The sequence below is a fragment of the Temnothorax americanus genome, unplaced genomic scaffold (genome assembly GCF_048541705.1).
Source record: "Temnothorax americanus isolate GAGA-0224 unplaced genomic scaffold, ASM4854170v1 Scaffold22, whole genome shotgun sequence".
NCBI classification, from domain to species: Eukaryota; Metazoa; Arthropoda; class Insecta; order Hymenoptera; family Formicidae; genus Temnothorax; species Temnothorax americanus.
Window position 1 is genome coordinate 128715 of NW_027509360.1, and position 20177 is coordinate 148891.

Below are 20177 nucleotides of genomic sequence, written 5' to 3' on the forward strand. Positions count from 1 at the left end.
ATATAAATCTTTAATAAACTTAATTTATTCATACCTACATCGGAAAGAGAGAGAGAGAGAAAGAGAGATAATGAACACTTATGATTTAAGTAAAACTAGATTTGACTAGTTCTAGACGTGTGCTAACTCATACATATTTCCATAACGAGGGTAATAAATTATGTTACAAAGTTAAATGTACTCGAACGTGACATGATTCGTTCAACATTGTTCTCACATAATTACATTTTGCAACAAAGGTATACATTTACCGTCAAATTTCTCATTTACAAGAGTGTTTAATCTTTGTCAATTATATTTTCAAAATTGATTATCGCAAAATATTTAGTATTTAGTATTGTCCTATTTTTATACGAATGTTACAAATATTTATCGTGATTAGCGATATAGCCATAAAGAGAATTCAGATTTCGAAATCGTTCAGCACACGTTATTGTACTTTTGCGAGAAGGAAGAATATAAGTACGGAATTGCATTTAGGTAATAGGACTCCGATAGAATATTACGTACTATGACATGCTGTCATAGATTATACTTTTGCTTAATTTAATGTAATATATGTCCTCAAACATGATTATCCGCTTATATAGCCTACGCATATTTTTTAACGATTGTCTTACAATAGTATCTAAGTTTTATGATAGATCAGACAGATTATTTTTTTATATAAATGGCAATGATATAAAACTTTAACTTACTTATGCATATACAGCAACAGAAAAGATATACACGTTTAACACTATTAAGAATTTTCAATATTTTACAACAGTTAACTGTGACTTTTGTATCAGGTATTATCCGTAAAAATAAAATCACCTATCGTCAAATTAAATCTCTTGGAAACGGATATTTCTATTGAATAATTGCTATTTATATACAAAGTAACATCACTTTTTTGCATTTCCCATTTTATTTTGGGTCGGTGCCAACGGCGCTCTTCTCTTAACGTGTTTCTCCGGAACCTTGTCCTTTGGCAGTGGCACTCCGTTGGAAACGATTCCTCCTTTTCTTTTCCTTAAAGATTCCGTCGGGAGGTATTCAGTCGGTCTTAGCAATTGCCTAAAATTGTAAGGACCGTTAATGTCTTCCGTATCGTACTCGGTCTTGGCACTTTCCTGACGCTTCTCAATCACTGTCGGCCTTAAAAGTTGCCTGAGATTAGTCGTGATGTTGAAAGTATCGTTTTGCAGTTGCAGTCCTTGATTCGTTGCTTTTCCATTCGCTAATCGGTTGATACCGTTCTTATGATCCACGTTATTCTGATTATTTTTCATAGGATAGCCGTTTTGCTTATGATTCGATCGATCTGATGTCTTTTCTGATGATTTATTATTTATCAAGCCGTTATTTAACTCAGTTTGTTCGGTATTCAAAATTTTTATTTGACTCTTTGCAACACCGTTATTTATTTTACAGGGAGTCTGATGATTGTTGATCGATGTGTGATACTCGTTGACGAAATTATGGTGACCGTTAACGAGGTTCTGTCCATTAAAGACATTCTGCCGTTCGTTTACGTTTACGGTGTTATATCGATCGTCGATCGTGAGTCGTAGGCCAGGTGGATCGTGGATATGCGGAGAACCGGTTGCACGTTGCCCGTTCGTGTATGATTGCAGGTTCTTGCTACGCAGGTCATTAACCCTTGTACTGGAAAAAATTGATTTTTTTTTTAATTCACCCTTCGAGAAAAAGCTGAAAAGATGACATATTTAAGACAGATTATAATTTTTGTATCATAAATTGAGACTATAAATTACTTATGAATTACAAAACCACTAAAGACAGATATCTGTTATACAGTAGTGGTAGAAAATATTTATATCTTTACCTGAAAATTTACCATAATGCCTCTGGCAACATGCGTAAGAAGATAAATGCGAGATTAGTTATTAGATATTTATATTAAAATATGATATAAGTTGATTTTTTAATTAGTCATATTAAAAGTATAGCTTGATAGAAAATTTATAAATTACATTATTATAATAAGTAAAAAAAGTTTAGCAAACATAAAGTTTGCTTTATGCTTTATAAACTTTATGAATAACTAAAAAAATTAATTATAACTGAATTCTATAAGTTTTAATTATCAAACTGAACGTATGCAAGTTACTCGTAAGAACATATAAAATCTCGCGTGTTTATTCAATTATATTTGTAATATTTACCTGACACTTTTCTTGGAGTTTTCGTTTTCGCGTAAATCGGGTGGATGTCTCAGGGCTTTGTGCCAAATGTTTGACAGATGCTGCTCCGGTGCCACTACGAAATCGCTCTGAGCTGTACGATCCCTCCTCTCGGCATTCACCTCCAGAATATGATCCCTTCGACTCCTATATGAGGATAATCTTGTTTTATATCAATATATACGTAGATAAGATCTAACATAGCACATCAATGAACCACTGCAGTTGATTATTATGAAACGATTATCTTTAAACATGAGCATGTGTAAAAGAAATATAGTAGAATCGATGAAGTAGAAAGAAATTTGTAGAAATTCAAATTTTCATTTAATTTGAACAAAATTAACTCTACTGCGTCTTAATCTTTGCTGAAGCTTTAAAAATTGGTTTGGTAAATCTCTTTCTATAATTTCAAGTTTAGGCATGTATTTTACGACTCTCTTCCTTTTTCTAATACGTGAATAGCGGCTGGGAAATACATATATATGGGTAGGTATAACTAACGTCAAAATAAATTAGTATAGATACAGTTGACCAATTCTACAGTGTACCTCGACGATGAGTGAAGGTCATTCTCTAGCCGTATCAACGGCAAGTCCCAGCCAACTTCGTCGTCTTCGAATTCCGAACCACTTGCGATGCGAGTGCCAAAAGCATTCGAAAATTGAGTATTTAAATGTCTGATTCGTTCGCGACATTAATTGTAAGTCAAAGCACAACGCGCCTTGATTTTTTTATACCTCTCTCTCTCTCTCTCTATATATATATATATATATATATATATATATATATATATATATATCTACCTGCTCATTTCATCCTTCAGATCTTGATAATACTTGACACTGTTTTCCTCATGCGGCTGCGTTCCGCTGCGATACTGCAATATTGACTGCACCATGTTAAATCCTTCAGGACGAACGTAATCGAGCGGCGGCTCCTCGATATCGCTCAATCTGATACCGGGTTTGTTACGACGGAGATTTTTATGTACCTCCTGGTTCTTCATATGTACCTATGAATAAAAAGGTCGCAAATAACAACAATAATAACTTAATCAAATTAATAGTCGACAATCGTTAGTGCCGGTTCCTTCACAATACTAAATAAAAAGATTAGAACTGAAAACTTGAGTAAAAAGAAATAAAATATTTTTTAGTATTAATTTTAGAAATAAATAATTCTTAATTACATTTTGAGAAAATTGAATTAGATCTGCTTGCCGTAGCTTAGGATGTACGGGATCCTTCGCGGCTGGTTTCTTTCTGACTAGTTTCTCTTCTTTTTTGTACCATCTTTGAACAATAAGAGCTGCATCTTCATGTTTTAGCCCTTCGCGCAACAGTGCCTTATGACCATCATATATGTTGTCATAATTGTTCAAAATCCTTTTAAAACGCTCCTCCAGCTCGTATCCAAATCGTTTACGAATAGTGTAACCTCGGAAATCTATAAAAGTTCAATTATGTACAATATTCTCGGCCGTTTCTCAATTACAGGTGGTACATACAAGAAAAATTACAATTTTTATACGTACGACTTTGTATGACAGTCGCGGCGTCGTTCTTTTCTAAATGTTTACGTATTTGTCGTTGTTTCTCGCGATTATTTATATCTGTATTTTCTTGCGCTCTACGTTTCACTTCATCTATGAAAATATTAAAATAAATGAGGATACATAATGATGGAGTTGTTTAGAAAATTTATTGCCAAAGTTTGAATAGAACTCACTCAGCATAAAATCGAGCGTTTCATTTTCGTCTTTCGCACGTTTTTGAGCCAATAATTCTTCCGTGTGTTTTCGGGACAACCATCCTCGAATATGACGCTGTAATGTGACCACTGATACAGCAAATTTCCATTTTTGTTTCTTAAATCTCATTTTTGCGAGCCATCGTCGAACACACGCTTGGACTATAATTATTTTTCTCAGTTGTTCTTCGTACAGTTTTGAGAGAAATTCGACGTGATAGTACTTCAGGAAAACTTTTGTCTTGCCTAACGCCCATCCATCCATTTTTAACCGTAATAAGAGAAGCCGACAATTATCTCGATTGGCAATTACACGTTCGTCGTAGCCAAAAGCAAGGAAGCAATATCTGTATATGGTTTATAGATTCGTACAATTGATAAAAGTTAAATGAAGATATTTCGCATTTTTCCACGTTTGTAATTGTAAAGCCAATCTGAAAATACCTTTTCAGAAATTCGTTGAACGGTATTCTATGAGAAAATCCATTTTGTCTTATACGTATTGTTTCGAGGACACCGGTATACCTCAACTGCTTTACAACTTTGTCTTTGTCGAAAAAACGTGAACTTTTTGAGTCATTTGGTTTTATACATCGAACGAACTGAGGTGAACCGGACACCATTTTTTGTAACAAATCCATCAGAGAATACCGGAAGTATGTCGCTACTGTCTGCTGAGCTCTCGATTGTGATGCTAAACCTCGACTAGAATAACGTTCCTATACGAGATATTTAAATGCCGTTAAAACCCAATTAAAAAAATGAAAAAATATACATAATATAAATTTAATACATACGTACCTTTGTGTTTTGGTTTGATTGTGATTTTCTCGAATCATTTTCTTGTAATGCCGAGTATAAATTACCGGTTTTTGTGATCGGGCATTGGAACAGGAAACGAACCATATCGTATTGCGACTGTCGTACCAGTTGAATAACTTCGGGTGGCAGAAAGTTTCTGTTCTTCTCGAGAAATCCTTCAGCTTGATAGACAACACGACCAGCAAAATGATATATCGCGAAACAGACTGCATCCGATTTTGGGCGTACGTAGAATTTTGATTTAATATTGTTGTGGAATTTTTCTGCCAAGAAATATAAAAGTAATTAACAATATATAAATGACACGAATGTTTATGCACTACTTAAAATCGCGGTTTAAGTGAGAAGAATTGTATATAATGATTAGCTTAATCGTTATCGAGTGAAGAAGTTTATTAAAATTCTATTTATTATAAAAAAAGTAAACTCTGAAACGTTTCGTGATGACAGTGATAACATACTGAAAGAAAGCAGCGTGTGATGTGCAAACATACATTTATAAAATAACGCATTTAAAATGCTTACCGATCAGAGATCGATTGGTCGCTCTGGGAAATCGACTTTCTTCATCGAGGAGCGCCAGGAGTCCCATGGGCTTGCTTAGTAACATATCGAGAACCGGCCTATTGTCGGAAAATTCGACGAGATCCACGGGTATTCCCTCGGCCATATATTCCTGTTGCTCCCAAGTGAAGATGTGCTGGTTGAAGTAGTACTGTATCTGCTCGTTAGCTATGTTGATGCAGAGTTGTTCGAACGAGTTTCTAGGAAAGTTCTCGAAGCCGAAGATGTCGAGCAGCCCGATTGCCAGCGGCTCGTAATTCGGTGAGCGGCTGAAGCACAGCAAACAATTGATCTGGTTGACCATCCAATCGAAGAGCCGACCATAGAGACCTTTGGCCATTGCATCACGAGCCGCGCGAGCTTCGGCTACCGTATTGTTCCGCGTAATTGTCTCGCCTCTAGTCATCACTGAGTTTGATGTCAGGGCCTCTAGGAGATCGTTCTGTTCGACGCCGAGTAGTTTCGAAACTGAAAACGAAGCATTTCTATATAATAACGGCACGCGATTGACTGTGATATTTTTATGGAGATTTATTTATGATGTGCAATGTAAATACGAGTTTTATTAGTTATATATATAACTGATTATACGTATATAATATATAAAATCATAATTGATTCTAATAATAGTCTATAATAATTACTAAACTAATTATAACAGATATTAAGTGGACAAGAAAAATGTTACTTCTACGTAATGGAATGGTATCGATAACTCTGCTTTTATTGTCGGTGTTGTCTTGTGTTGCCACTTCGGCGAATTCAATGTCACCCAAATGGAGGATAGCGGCTAAAACCCGATACACCGTGTCTACCTCGCTGTCCTGAAATCCGAGTACCTTGAAACCCATTTTGAGCTGCTGGAACTTGTCAATGTGCGTCTGAGACGTGTGACTATAATGCGTGAGATATCGATGATATCTCCGAAGCGTAGGGTCGAGATAATATTCCGAGAGGCGGTCGTCTGCCTCCAGGCCATCGTACATGTAATAGAAAATGTGAAAGTTTCGTTCACCCCTGAAAAGTAGCAGAATTTGTTGTTTTTAGGTTGTCAATTAATTTTGTGTGTATATATAAATCTCTGATAACGTACTCGGCTTGAGCGATCACTCGTGATTGTTCCAACAGATATACCGAGATTCGCGCACCCGTCACTTTTCCGCCTTTTGTCATCGTTAGATCCAAGTACTTTCCGAATCTGGAGGAGTTTGCGTTGATTCCGGTCGTGGCGTTTCCGAAAGCTTCCATTATAGGATTTATTTGAAGTATTCTCTCTTCTAGGTTACGATTCGGCGCCTTGCTGAGATAGACAAGTGGTTTCAGTAGTAAATTAGCGCTTTCGGTCTTTCCGGCACCTGATTCGCCGCTGATGACTATCGCTTGGTTTTGACGTTGATGTAATAGAGCTTGATACGCGGCATCGGCAACCGCAAATATATGCGGGGGGTTATCCGATCTCGCTTGTCCTTTGTACCGTTTTTGTTCCTAAAGAATAAATTGTTATGATAATCATAACGTTTTATATTTTATTAATCATTTATTGCATTAATTGTTTATTAATACAATAAATAATTCATATGTGTGGAATACTCTCTCTCTCTCTCTCTCTCTCTCTCTCTCTCTCTCTCTCTCTCTCTCTCTCTCTCTCTTTCTCTCTAATATACAACAATTTATCTAATAATTAATATAAATAAAATACTTACGATACCGGTGTATAAACCTAGATTGGTAAAAGGATTAACGGCGACCAATATATCCCCGATATATGTGTATATCTGCGCTTGCTCATATCGGTGCTGCAATTGATCGACAATAGCCTCTTCCGATAGCATATCGAGAGCTGCCAGATCATCCATGTACATTTTCTCTGGTCTTGTCTTGCGGTCCGTCTTCAATTTGCCGTGTTTCGTAGTCACTTCCGGTTGCCGGTGAACGCGACCTTCCGCTCTCTGTCTACAAATCTCCTCTCTCAGTCGCTCTCTGATTTTCTCGACGATTGGTTTCACCTTTGTCAATAATGGATGCTCTCTCAATTCGCCGGCGAACGGCCGATGCTCCAAATCTTTCACCAAGCATTCGGCTATGAAATCTGTCAGTTCCGACGAATACATATCCGAATTCTTCAACGAAGGGGGAGGATTTCTTGGAATTTGAAAAAGTGCTCGCATGGGATGCAATTCCGAAAGGGGAGGATCACCCTCGGCTAACTCGATAGCGGTAATGCCGATCGACCAGACATCGCAGCGCGAATCGTACGAGGAGTCCAATTGTTGCTCGCAAGCTATTACCTGTTTTGCGACATGACCGAAGGATACGAGTTGTATTTCAAAATTATGTGTGTGAAATAGTTGAATATTCAAAATAATACGAGATATATCATGCACAAGATTTGTTTTCCTCAACTGACCTAAGGCAAATAGATCGCTGGACGTGCCATATCCTCATTTTTGCGTTGCTTTTATTTATTAGAAAATTTTTGCTTCTAAAGGCAACGAAATATATTGGGCAAACTCACCTCTGGTGCCATCCAATATGGTGTTCCGACAGATGTGTTCTTCCTGGCGAGAGTGGCGACCAAATGCGAGGATACGCCGAAATCGACCAATTTGACACGCGCTTCTTCCGTGAGAAGGATATTATGACCTTTCACGTCGCGATGCATACAGTGATTACTGTGCAGAAAGATCAGAGCTTCGACAGTCTCCTTCAAGATATAAGCTATTTGGTCATCCGTTAGGCGACTCCCACGTTTTTTAAGACCCTGCACGAGATCGGTCACGGAGCCTCCAGTGCACAACTGGAACCGGAGCAATTAACTTTTTACATACCCCGATTTCGTTCGTTCCTTAGAAGACCGACAAATTAATATACGTGGGAATTGCAGAAAAGCAACAAAATTGTATAAAAATTTCGAATTATTAGAAAGTATGATATTTTCTTAATTGATTCTTGCTTTCTCTTTGATGGAAGATATTTAGCTAGAATCCAATAGAATAAATAGCAGTTTTTACGAAGGATCGGTTAACTTGTTACAATTAATTATATACAAGTGATCTTAACGACTTTACTTCTTTAATTTTTTTTATTGGAATATTAAATTCGCGCGCCGTATTTATTTTCTTTTTCGTGAATTTGAAATTTAATGACGGTACCTCCATCACAAACCATAATTGATCCTCTTCCTGACCGGGCTTTGCTCGCTTTAGAAATAAACCGTAAAAGAGAGGAATATTCGGGTGTTGACTTAAATCTCTCAGCACCAAATATTCCTCTTCAATCTCTTCGATATTATCAGCGACATTCTCCATTATTTTGATGGCTACTTTGTTGCCAGTTTCTTTATCATATGCTGCGTACACTTCGCCATATGTACCCTCGCCGATCAATTCTTCCAATTGAAAACGCTCGCCTGGATCCGGTATCACGTCGAAATTGACATGTTGACTGAGGCCGCGATACGCCATGTTAGTCCCGCCTCCGGTCATTTCTATAGACATAATCGATGCAAACGGTGTTAGAATCTTGTCAAATAACATGATTACGCTAGTGCGAAGTCTACCAAACAGAATAATATAGGTCCAACAGGATATTGTTTAATAATTTATTATTTATATAAATTGCTCTCGCTTTTTTCTCGCTTTCGAATGTTGAAAATTGTAACATTGAAGTTGTGATTAGTTCGAGATTCTAATTAAATGGGGCAGCAGCGTTTAGAATATCTTAATAATAATCTTGTTAACTTAATAATATTAATCTCGTTACTTCAAGGATTACTTACGCAATGACATTTCCATCTATCGTTTTTTATGGAGCACGGGACACTTTGCAAAAGTTAAAGCGCATTAGAGCAAGTTTTATCGCAGTTACTCTCCGTGATAATAGTATAGAGTATAGTATAGCTTTTATCGAAGTATTTTATTGATCGATTATTCTTTTATATGTTTTCCTCTCTTTCCTCGAAAGTTTGAAATCAATTAAAAATTTTGATACTTTATTGGACCGGAGAAGCATCGATGAACGTTGTTAGGTCCATTGGCTGCGACACACTACTGGGAACGTTCGTTTTTCCAACTGGTTATCTCTTAACTCCTTAATAGTATTAGTTCAAGTATTATAGGCCTGTATCGGTTAGACCGGCGCACTTTTGCTTCGTCTCAGATATAGGTCTGTCAAGAAAGATGCGCCCCGTTTAACTTTAAGTTTCTTTCGTGACTGCATTGAAGGACTGGTCGTGAGAATCATTAAATAGTGCATTCGTGCAGTACACAATACGAAAATCAATTCGTGCGAATGTACAGAGAAAGCTATGATATTAAAAGCATTAAATTCTATTCTGTTATGTGCGCACATATTTTTCCCTTGTATATTTAATCCGTGCATTAAAATTTTTTACGATTAATGAGATTTACTGTGATATATTTTGTCAATTAAAAAGCAAATATTATCTTGGTGTTTTCGATATAATACACGACAGAGATTATTTCATCTCGTGGCAATCATGAAACAAATATTATGAGGCTTAATCGTTGCCATGTATTTTGACCAATATTGACTTTATATTAGAAGTCCTATCCAACTGAGTGAAGCCATGTATCAAGAACAATAAGCTTAGCAGTGGCTTCAAGCAACGTTTCATTGCAAGATATTGAATGTGCGAAATGCAAGATATAAACAGTAAATATACAATAATTAAAACTGTCATATAAACTATGTTCTCTTTCCCAGTTTCATTTTCTTTAGCAAGAGAGATTATTTGATAATTTATAAGCCTGATATCTCTAGATAAAGTGATAAATCGAAACTATTCAGATACTCTCTCGATTATTGTATAGGAAGCGATTTTACTCGATGTTCGTTCGTGCATATCGGTGAAAGGATTTCTCTCCAAGTGTTTCGCAGCCCGCCTCCTTACTAATTTTCGATGCGTTTAATTTCACTGCCATGGGCATGCAGATTGAATTTGTAGCGTGACTGACAAGAATGTGCTTTAATTGAACATAAAACATTGGATATTAAACCATCTTTCTGTTGAAATTCTAATCGGTAATGGTATAATCACAATGATTGCCAATAGATGATTAATGATTAGCAATTGAGATAATTATAATTGAATATATATATATATATAATATATAACTAGAAACTATTTTGAATATATAAATTGGAATATATAAAATTACATTTTTGAAGTGCATGTTTGAATAATATTTAAGTGTTGCTAATATACTAATAATGCAACTTACAAGGTCCTTTTATTAAAGATTTTATCATGCAAAATTATGCACGCTGAATATGTAGGTATATAATTACTCACTGCGTGAGTAAAATTATGGGAATCGTGTCAAAAGCACATTTATTTACTTATTGTTTGCATACGTGCGAGAGTCTTCGCGCATAATTATAACGATTATACTGGAACTCTACGAGATTGTTAGTAAATACCTATACCCCGTAACAACGGTTTTTACGCGCAAAAGTTGACGTGTAAAAACCCCTCCATCTCTTGTACTAAAAATAATGCGTGCAACCGCAAACACGCGTTAATCGTATTAAGATATATGTTATATTAAATGATCATTTCTACGTTGAATTAATATCTTCGAAACGTGATAATAGCGCTCTTATTAGTAAACAGCATTTTCTTTTTTAATATTGAAAGTTTTAAAAACTATAGCCTGTCGGCTAAAATCGTAAAATAAATAATATGTACTATCGTAGACGTTATAATATTTGAAGCGAAAGTAGTGAAACTCTTAGTAGTTATCTTGACGGTCAAAGAACCAATAATTATTATTCCACGAACTAAACTAAACCATTTTTAACATAACATTTTAAGAAAACGTTTTGTATAAGAAAGTTAAATAAATAACATAGCGTTTATTATATTAATTTAATAATTTTTCTGAGATCTCTCTCTCTTGCGTAAATAATTTCTTGTCCAAACATCCCGTACAGTATAAGTAATTCCTCTATTTTTATAAGTTTTGTTTTCTAAAAATCAGATCGATTTATAGAACTGATCTGATTTTTTCAAAGAATGAAGAAACGATATACAAATTGAAAGTTAAAATTAATTTAATCGCGCTAGATACTTTTGTAATTTATAATGATCGGTTATATTCATGTGCGTTCTTCATGCTGCTTCTTTATCTATTTATTTCACAGATCGATGCTTTCTGCTGCGGACATTTTACTGCAATTTCTACGAAAACATTGTCATTTAGCGTTGATTGTTGAAAGGTGCTCATCGCTGAAAATCACGAGACATTTCACCGTGAAAATGCGCGATCGCGTTTCAATCTCACGGTTCGATACCTTTGGCAAAGGTATCAATTGCTCAGCAATAGCCAATCGTATACCCTCGATCACGTGTTCGCCGAGAGTATTAGAGCGAAGAAACCCGACGCGCGACGTGAAATCGGCTTAAGGGTTCAGCTGCAGAGTAATGTCCTGCTGCTTTGGACAGTACTTGTGACTGAAAGACGCAATACGTATACGTGATGTTTAAACTACGAATGTAACGATTTCTTATGCTATCTGGACGAAAATTTCATCGATTAATTGCATGATAGAAGTTATTTTCCTCATTGTACAATTGTACACATCGTATTATAATCGGCATATTTTAGCGACAGAAAGAGAGAGAGAGAATATATGTATATATATTATATATTCTTAAATTCTTTTTTTTGAAAACATAAAAGTGATAAAATTTATGTCATTGTACGGTGACAAAATTATTCTTAAGCAGAAAAGTCTTTTCACATTGCAATAATTTAACATGGAATGGATAACAAAGTCTTTTATTATCGCGTTTCAGCGGCCAACAGGGTAATTATTGTATTTCTGGGAGGCTCTGCGCAAACAATGCTCGCTCGCGTTTGTCCACGATGAAATAATTACTCGAAAGCAAAGAGTGTCGCGCGGACGACTTCCCATTTTCACCTTACGGCTTCTATGTAGCCATTAATTTCTGTTCCAACTTTTTACTCTACAAATTATCAATTGGGCTGACAAAGGAATACCGATCCATTGTGATGTCTTCGGTGAGGAATTACGATTCGGTCGTCGGACACAACTTTGGTATAAGAATTTGATGTTATCTTAAATTCACGAATGTTCTGATAACGTATATCGCGTGAATTAATTCAATAAATTAATAGATTCGATAAGAAGCATAAAAGCAAAATGTCGCGGCGGGTATATTTCAAAGGTTAATTAAGTATTTGTAGTTCCGCTTTCGTGATTCGCATTAATATCTTGCCAATAAATGGTTCGGCTGATAGCGTACCATCGGAGAAAAGGAAAAACACAAGAGAAAAAGGAAGAGAACGAGAGAAGCGAATTTTTACTCACGGCGTAATTTCTCCGGTTTGCTTTAGCGCGGTCGTATGTCAAACTGTTCGGTACGTAAAAAGATGGGAGCTTTTCCCGATTGTATATATGTTGCCAGCCGCGGTTCCGCTGGTTTAATCTTTTCAGCGTGACGACGTAACGGTACAGTGCGTGCCATCAATGACTATGCTGCGTCAACCGACACACTCCTGCGTAACGTCGCATACGAGACTGCGCAATGTCGCCAAACTCGTGCTCGATATCATATGTTAATCACACTGAATAAAATGAGACTAAATTATACAAATCGCGAACAATATAGTGTGATGCACTCGCGAAATATGTTTCGGTATTCGCGCGTTTCGAATCTCTTTACCTTGGAGAAGAACAGAATCATCAGACTTTAGTTAATCCACTACGGATTTATTCGCGCTACGCGTACAAAAATACATATTTAAAATAAATATCAAACTATATAAATAAATAAATAAATATATATATATATATTATATATTATACGATGAGAGAGAGTATGTAAAAGATAAGCTGACAGTATAATCGCGCAAAAGCGGCAAAAGTTTCCGAATAAGAAGACTTTCACCTTTCGATACAATAAGTTCTCGTTGTGAGACGAGGAATTCGATCGTAAATTGCTGCAGTTTCTAAAAGCAATCCCGTTTGATTTACTTGTAATAGCATTTTACTGCTCTTGTACTTAATTTGAATTGTTTTCAATAATTCTTGATGATATCATATGTTTCTTTGCTATTCTCACAATCAGTTAAATGACACAAATGACAAATATATTGGATTAAATTTTTGACATCGTTTTTTATTCAGAATATTAGACTAAAGAATCGAAATTCTGTTTGCTTCTATAGAAATTAGATCGCCTAGAATATCTTATAGTACATATTCAACGAGCCATTGCCGGGAAAATCTTTTAAAGGAGGTGAATGGCAAGATAGATGAGCGCAGTTTCTTTTAACGATCGAAATTTTCAAACGAACCACGAAGCGTCGCTCTATTAACTATGCATTCGTCATCCTTGAAACCTTTGGTAAGAAAATCGAATTGTGAGCAGAGGAGTTTGCGCGACTTGCGACGAAATGTTTTGCGCTATAAAAGAGTTGTGTAACAGAGTATATAGCGAACCGTGGAAGTAATTGCCGCCTTTTCTATGAGCCAAAACACAGTACGTGTAATCCAGCCTCTTTGTATGTAAATGAAGTAGCAGTATTTGCGACACAAAGCTGCGCTGCCTACCTATAGAGCTGTTGCTTGAAGGAAAAGGTATACGCGTAACATCAAGATACGAGTATCGGAGTATACATACACGAAAGTATAATCGACATTAACCTGCTTCGCTGAACGATGCGATCATTATACGGACAATGAAAGAAAGGATAGGAGAACGTATTTTAAGCTTGTAAGCATTGTCATCTTATAATATTGTTATTTGTCAGCCACCTTCGTACTTTGATTACATATGAGAGAGCTAGGAAGCAAGACGTATATTTTATTTCGTTTTGCCATCATACGACGTGACGTGAGAAATTTTTTATAAAGATGTAATTGCCAGTGAAACACATATATGTTTCATATTTAGTAATGTGTGAAATTAACACGGGAAAAAATTCGCGAAAGAGAGTTAAGAATTGATTTTCAGAGTTTACGATCTCGCTGGGAGCTTGTATTATACTCGATGCTCTTTGTTTCATAAAAATAAGTTTTATAAGGAAGGAATTGCGATACATTCGTATATATAAGGCTCAACTTCTGTAGTCTTTCGCAATCATAAATTTCAGTTAGCATTGTCGCTTCGAAAACGGAACTATTTGAATCATGGAATGGTATACACTAAAAAGTGACTCTCACTTGACATACAATAGACTTGAAACGGTTATAAGTCAAGTCAGGACGGACAAAGAAGGATATTTCCATGTCGGGGAAAACTGCGAAGAGGGCAAGAAGAGTGAGAGAGTAATTAGTTTTAGAAGAAAGTTAAACGATATATCCGCGGAGGAGGCAGAGGTAGCAATCATCAAGAATATTTAGAGCCGAACGGCCATGTCATAGATTATTGACTTCAGTTTCTTTTCTTCGTGCTTTACATCTTTTTCTTATCGTTTATTAAAATGTGTGTTAATACTTTTCAAAACTAAAAAAAAAATTCCTGGTTTGCCGATCCTTGAGTTGCCGATATCAAAATCATAAGAATTTACGTTTCAAATGAGTTTTAACGGTTCGACGATATAAATGCAACTCTTGATTTACACATAATATTATAAGAGTAGTAGTTGTGTGTGTTTTCAAAACAACTGTAGCTTTGTATAATTAATTTAAAAAACATAAATACTTTTATTTAGATTTATCTTGAATTTTTCTATTTTCTAATGACATTTTACGTAACGTTAAATTCGTAATTATGAAATTATTTTGCAAATTGATGAGATCTCGGCAGCGAAATCAATCTTGTCGAGGAAATGGAAATGCACTTCCCGAGTGCAACGGTGCGCGAGAAAAAAGTCATGTAACAGTATCCGCTGTTACATTGTACCGTACTGAATACTATTATTTTTACGATGCGTTTGTGCTCCTCCTTTCATAAAGCATGTAGAGAAAGTAACGAAAAATCTTATGTGGAAGTTTGCATGCAGTCGAACAAATACGCAAACAACATTAAGATAAAAAGCGTAAAACGATTTACGAAAGAAAGAAAAAATGAGTCAAGAGCACAACTGATTGTGAGAATAGTTACTTCTCGCATGATTGTATGGCGAAATCATTTCCTACTGCTAAAACGGTCGAATTGCTTTCTTTTCGTACTTCCTTTGACGCAATCATTTTCTTATACAATTGCAATGAGAACGCGTTTCATAAATCTCCTTCCTGACCTTTGTGACGCGTTTTGCATCAGAAAAACGTCTCGTATACGTCTATATAGCATTACATTTAGATTTGGAATAAACTATTACATCAGGCACATACCTAAATAAAAAATATCATCAAGATATATAATGCAAAGTTTGATTAATTTTCTTCCAAAAGTATTTTTATACTTAATTGATATTAAGTATGTAGTTTTATCATACTTATATCGTTTTTATTAATTTCATTTTTACTATGATCGCAAGATTACTATAATTATGAATAAAGAAAAATAATGGGACATACTTAATTTTTCTCTGAATATTAAATTATCTTTATCTATCTGAGAACACGGGAAAGCAATAATTATATATAAATTCTGTGTACATGGTGATAATTATGGATTTAGACGTACTACGACGAGGATATTGCTTCCTCGAAAGTTGCTCACATAACTCGTATGTAACAGATATTTGATTAGCCGTGTTACCGGCGCTACGTGCGGATGTGTTTGGTAAAGTACGCTTCGCTCGGTTCATTTAATTATCTACCTACATATGTGTACCCTATAATCTTGATTATGCGTGCGGATACGCGACACTTATGAAAGTAGGAAAATTTCGTTCACATCGTGTAATTAAATATATATTGATCAAGAAATATCATTAAAATTGAACACGATTAAAACGGAGCGTTTTATGCGTGTGTGTAAGAAAACTAACGCAGGTACAAGAATTCTAGATAGATTGGAAGACGACCTTGAAGAATCACGTAATAGATGCAAATGACGGTAGCGTAGACTGATGCCCAGACGAACAGAGCGAACATATATGTTTTGCTCTTGGGTGTGACGGAAGATCCTCTCTCTCATGATTTACGAACTCGCGTGACCACTGTTCATATAACTGGTTTTCATCGATTATTACCACCTTCGTACTACATGTAGATATATTGATGTTACTGTATACGGCAAGTTGCCGAGAAAGTTTTTTCGAGCGTTGCGATGCCCTTCGCCGTGAGCAATCTTACGTTCCAAAAAGTTGTCCATGACTTTCCTTACGCGTCGAATTCAAGGTGCAGTGTTCAGCATACATCTCGTTTAAGGGGACACGTGATTTCTCCAAATTTGCAATCCACACGTCGTAAAATGAATAGAAATTCGGTTTGCAAGAAATAAATGTCCAAGTGTTCTTATAATATGATTTTTTAGATCGTTGTCTTATCAGTGTTAAAATAAACTTTTGTGATTCATTGTTATTAGTCATTACTAACGAAAACCGTGTTATAATACCACGATAAGAATTCCCGAAAAGAGTCTGAACCGATAATTCTTTTTTCATTATCTAATATAACGTTAAGCCGCGTTTCTCGTGGCTGATAATTCTCTTTTTATTAAAATATATTTTCAATATCCATATAACAACGGATTTGGCAATGCATAAGGTTTTTTGTATTAATATTTTTTATGTATTAATGTTTAATGTTTTCATGTATAATTCAATAGTAATTGTGCATAGTATGTGAATAATTAGTCGTGATATAATTAGTACTATTGAAAATAGATTGCGTACGCACTGCTACAAAATAATTAATTGAATAATCTGATTATTTAACTTGATAATCAGTTACTATACGAAACGCATTACGCTGTTTATGTATTGCTGAGCATTAAGATGTAATATTTAGCTTCAATCTTTACACTATTTTTATCTTTATGCGAAACGCTATTTACAAAAACAATAAGCTTGTAATTTAAAAAAATATATACTTACAATATGATATATAAATATATAGAGTTATCTCACGCAACTTGTGATTTTAATTTCAATGAGAGACTTTCGGATAAACTTTCTGATCAACTTGGAATTAATTTTTTTAAGCGAAGATATTGACGGAGAGCATTACTCATCGAAACTTGATAATTTTATAGCTCGCACAAAAGTCCCTTCTTTTTCAATTGCTTATAACTCAGAAGTTATCAACATACTTCGTACACATGACACGTGTACACGCGTTTCTACATCCATGAACTGTTTTTACACACATTTATACACATGAAATAGTTATTGAGATTATAATTGATAGTAACAAATATTGTTCTGACGATTATTACGTGATTTTCATTATTATCGTCAGTCTTATGACAAGTTTGTTAATACCACTATAAAATAATTTATGCACAAATACATCCCAGATTTTTTTAATAATCACTGACGTTGCAGAGTAATTTGTACATTATATTAGATCAATTTGTATAATATATACTACATATTATTATATCACTATACATCGCTAATAAGAATTATTCACATATTTATTACCTGAGTTAATATTGCACGTTGTATGACTTTCTATAACTAACGTAGTATATTTAAACTATAAGAAAAATACACAATAACCTCTGAATTGTGGTTGATATTACTCACGTATTTCGGTGACACAATCTTTAATTGTAAGTAGAAAAAGATAGAGCTCTTCAGTCAGTTGCGATGAGAACACGAAAAATAAATGATGCACACGCGAGAAATTGTCGCAACCCAATAATGGTCGACGGACCAAGTTGTAAATTCACTCGCGTGTCAAGTATATAGAAACAGTCGCGTTGGAATCGTCGAGTTCACCACGGTACTTCGCGGCTACCGACTGCTTGACTAGCTGATTGTAAAATGCTGTGGAACAGTTTCAACTGGCGAAGAGCGCGGCTGCACGAGTGCCGCGTGGTGCCGCGTCTTCAACGTGACGCCGCGCCGCGCCGGTCGTATTCGAAGGAAACCGCGTTGGCAACCCCTCTCCATTCCGCTCCATCGTAGGTCTTCGTTCGCTTCGCGATTCTTCTCTCTTCCGGGAGTAGTTGGGTCATTTCTCATCGCAATCCTTTTCGCAGCCAACAATCGCCATGCGTCAAGCCCCGATCGAATCGATTCGCTGAAATCGTCTTTGGAATTCATTGCTTCTCCACAGTAGATTTATCCTTAATATTTTATCAAATTTGTCACTGTTGAAAATTTTTTATACGGTCTTTATGTACGTAAAGTTTTTCTGATTAGTTGTATTTTTTTCGTCAGCGCGTTTGTCAGCGCGAAGTGGATATAAAAGTAAGATTAGAAATGCATATGTGCAATGTGTATCCTATGTGTATATAGAATAATCGAAAGTTTCTCATGAAAAATCGGTACGCCTATTCGTCGTTGAACAACTGAGAGTATATGAAGAATTAGAATTGACGTATATTTTCAGAGAGGATCACAGAAATGATCGCATAACGTTCATCAATCATTAAGGAAAGTGTTGCCCGACTGATTAGGCATCGTTCGCATAATACAACTGAGAACAGACTTGGGGTATTCATTCTCACTTCGATTTGTGCTTCCCTCATCATCTTGTCTTCCAATAAATCTATCACAGATGCTCATTATGATCGTATCGGTCAATCTTGAGATTAGCTCTCTCTCTCTCTCTCTCTCTCTCTCTCTCTCTCTCTCTCTCTCTCTCTCTCTCTCTCTCTCTTTCTCCTCTCTCTCTCTCTCTCTCTCTCTCTCTCTCTCTCTCTCTCTCTCTCTCTCCCTCTCTCTTCCTCTCCTCTCTTTCAGTGATTCATTATTTTTTACGTTATGGTACTTATATTATGATCAGCATGGGATCAATACGTATATACATATATATGTGATCGTATCATTAAACGATAGCATTAATTTAGATTGAATGATCCATTTTGCCGTCGCATTTTGCCGTCTATCAATTTATATTTTCTGGTTTTTGTCCTCACGTTGGTTTAACAGTTCCGTTCTTACTGTTATTCTCTTTGTTATTATCCAATTCCAGAAAATTACATTTAATTGTAACGCGGATGCACGTAACGGACATTTTATTATGTAATATCTGGCACAATTATAGTCTCTGTAAATAATGAAAAGGCCTTAGAATGACGGTGGTGTTCGAAGTTTTTCATTACGGAATCCGTTGTTACTTTTTACCACAACGTGCATGGGAATAAAGGCAGGCGATTCTTTTCTTAAAATGATAATGTTACAGCAACTAAAGACTAATCGAATACCTGCGCAAGTATTATCAATTAGTCGATGCTTGGCGACGTCGTTAACGCAATAAGCTCTCATTATTCACTTACGGTCGAAATATTCCTCTCACCAGCATTTTTTTAAAGGTCGCGCGAACGGCGGATGTGCGTTCATGGAAGCGTAGAAGCGCGGCCGATAAGCGAGATAACGTTCCTCTAGCTCGACGTCACAGTCGGATAAGTCGGAGCTCAACGATGCGCGATAAGTACTCGCTTTACTCGTCGTACTTCTCTCGCTGACGTTCCTTCCCAGCTCGACATATCTACGCGTTCGCAGATAACGAGCGTATGAATATATAGGCTGAGTTGCAGAAAGCGACTATCTACTACTAATGACTCAACCGAGAATCAAACAGTATATATTTATACTCGCATGATCGACGTTTTGATAACATTTTTAGAACGCCAGTTTATAAGTGAATGACATCTTGGTCTCATATCAGCAGGAAGATATTAAAACGGTTACTGATGTTTGAGATTATTACCGTGTTATGCTACATACAATGTACTAGAAACTAGATGAAATTTAGTACATGTTTACAAAGTTAGTTAATAACAATGCCTTTATG

The 20177-nt window shown here is 35.8% G+C and overlaps 1 protein-coding gene and 1 long non-coding RNA gene across 7 annotated transcripts in view; one reads left to right on the forward strand and one right to left on the reverse strand.

Moving 5' to 3' along the window:
* LOC143898175 (uncharacterized) overlaps positions 1-20177 on the forward strand; it is a 127505-nt gene that overhangs the window by 37098 nt on the left and 70230 nt on the right. The window lies entirely within an intron of this gene.
* On the reverse strand, positions 10-18277 carry LOC143898172 (myosin-IIIb). Of its 5 annotated transcripts, XM_077407470.1 has the most exons (17): positions 9106-9521; positions 8480-8814; positions 7843-8124; positions 7031-7615; positions 6421-6812; positions 6016-6344; positions 5289-5795; positions 4743-5026; positions 4386-4660; positions 3921-4288; positions 3727-3837; positions 3382-3638; positions 2996-3204; positions 2741-2821; positions 2172-2336; positions 1832-1853; positions 1506-1650 (listed from the first exon to the last, which is right to left on the reverse strand). In XM_077407470.1, the coding sequence occupies exons 1-17, from the start codon at positions 9119-9121 to the stop codon at positions 1639-1641; spliced, it is 4230 nt and encodes a 1409-aa protein (XP_077263596.1). In that variant the 5' UTR covers positions 9122-9521; the 3' UTR covers positions 1506-1638. The 5 variants fall into 5 exon arrangements, with proteins under 5 accessions (XP_077263593.1, XP_077263594.1, XP_077263592.1 ...); XM_077407467.1 differs by lacking the exons at positions 1832-1853; positions 9106-9521 and adding an exon at positions 17960-18277 and having other exon boundaries at positions 10-1650; XM_077407468.1 differs by lacking the exons at positions 1832-1853; positions 9106-9521 and adding an exon at positions 12684-12753 and having other exon boundaries at positions 10-1650.

Bases quoted from the DNA above. Each gene is read 5' to 3' on its own strand.
- LOC143898172 (XM_077407466.1), bottom strand. The intron at 3,838-3,920 runs GTGAGTTCTATT...ATATTTTCATAG, and splicing joins AACGCTCGATTTTATGCTGA to ATGAAGTGAAACGTAGAGCG. The intron at 1,651-2,171 runs GTAAATATTACA...AATTTTTTCCAG, and splicing joins AACTCCAAGAAAAGTGTCAG to TACAAGGGTTAATGACCTGC.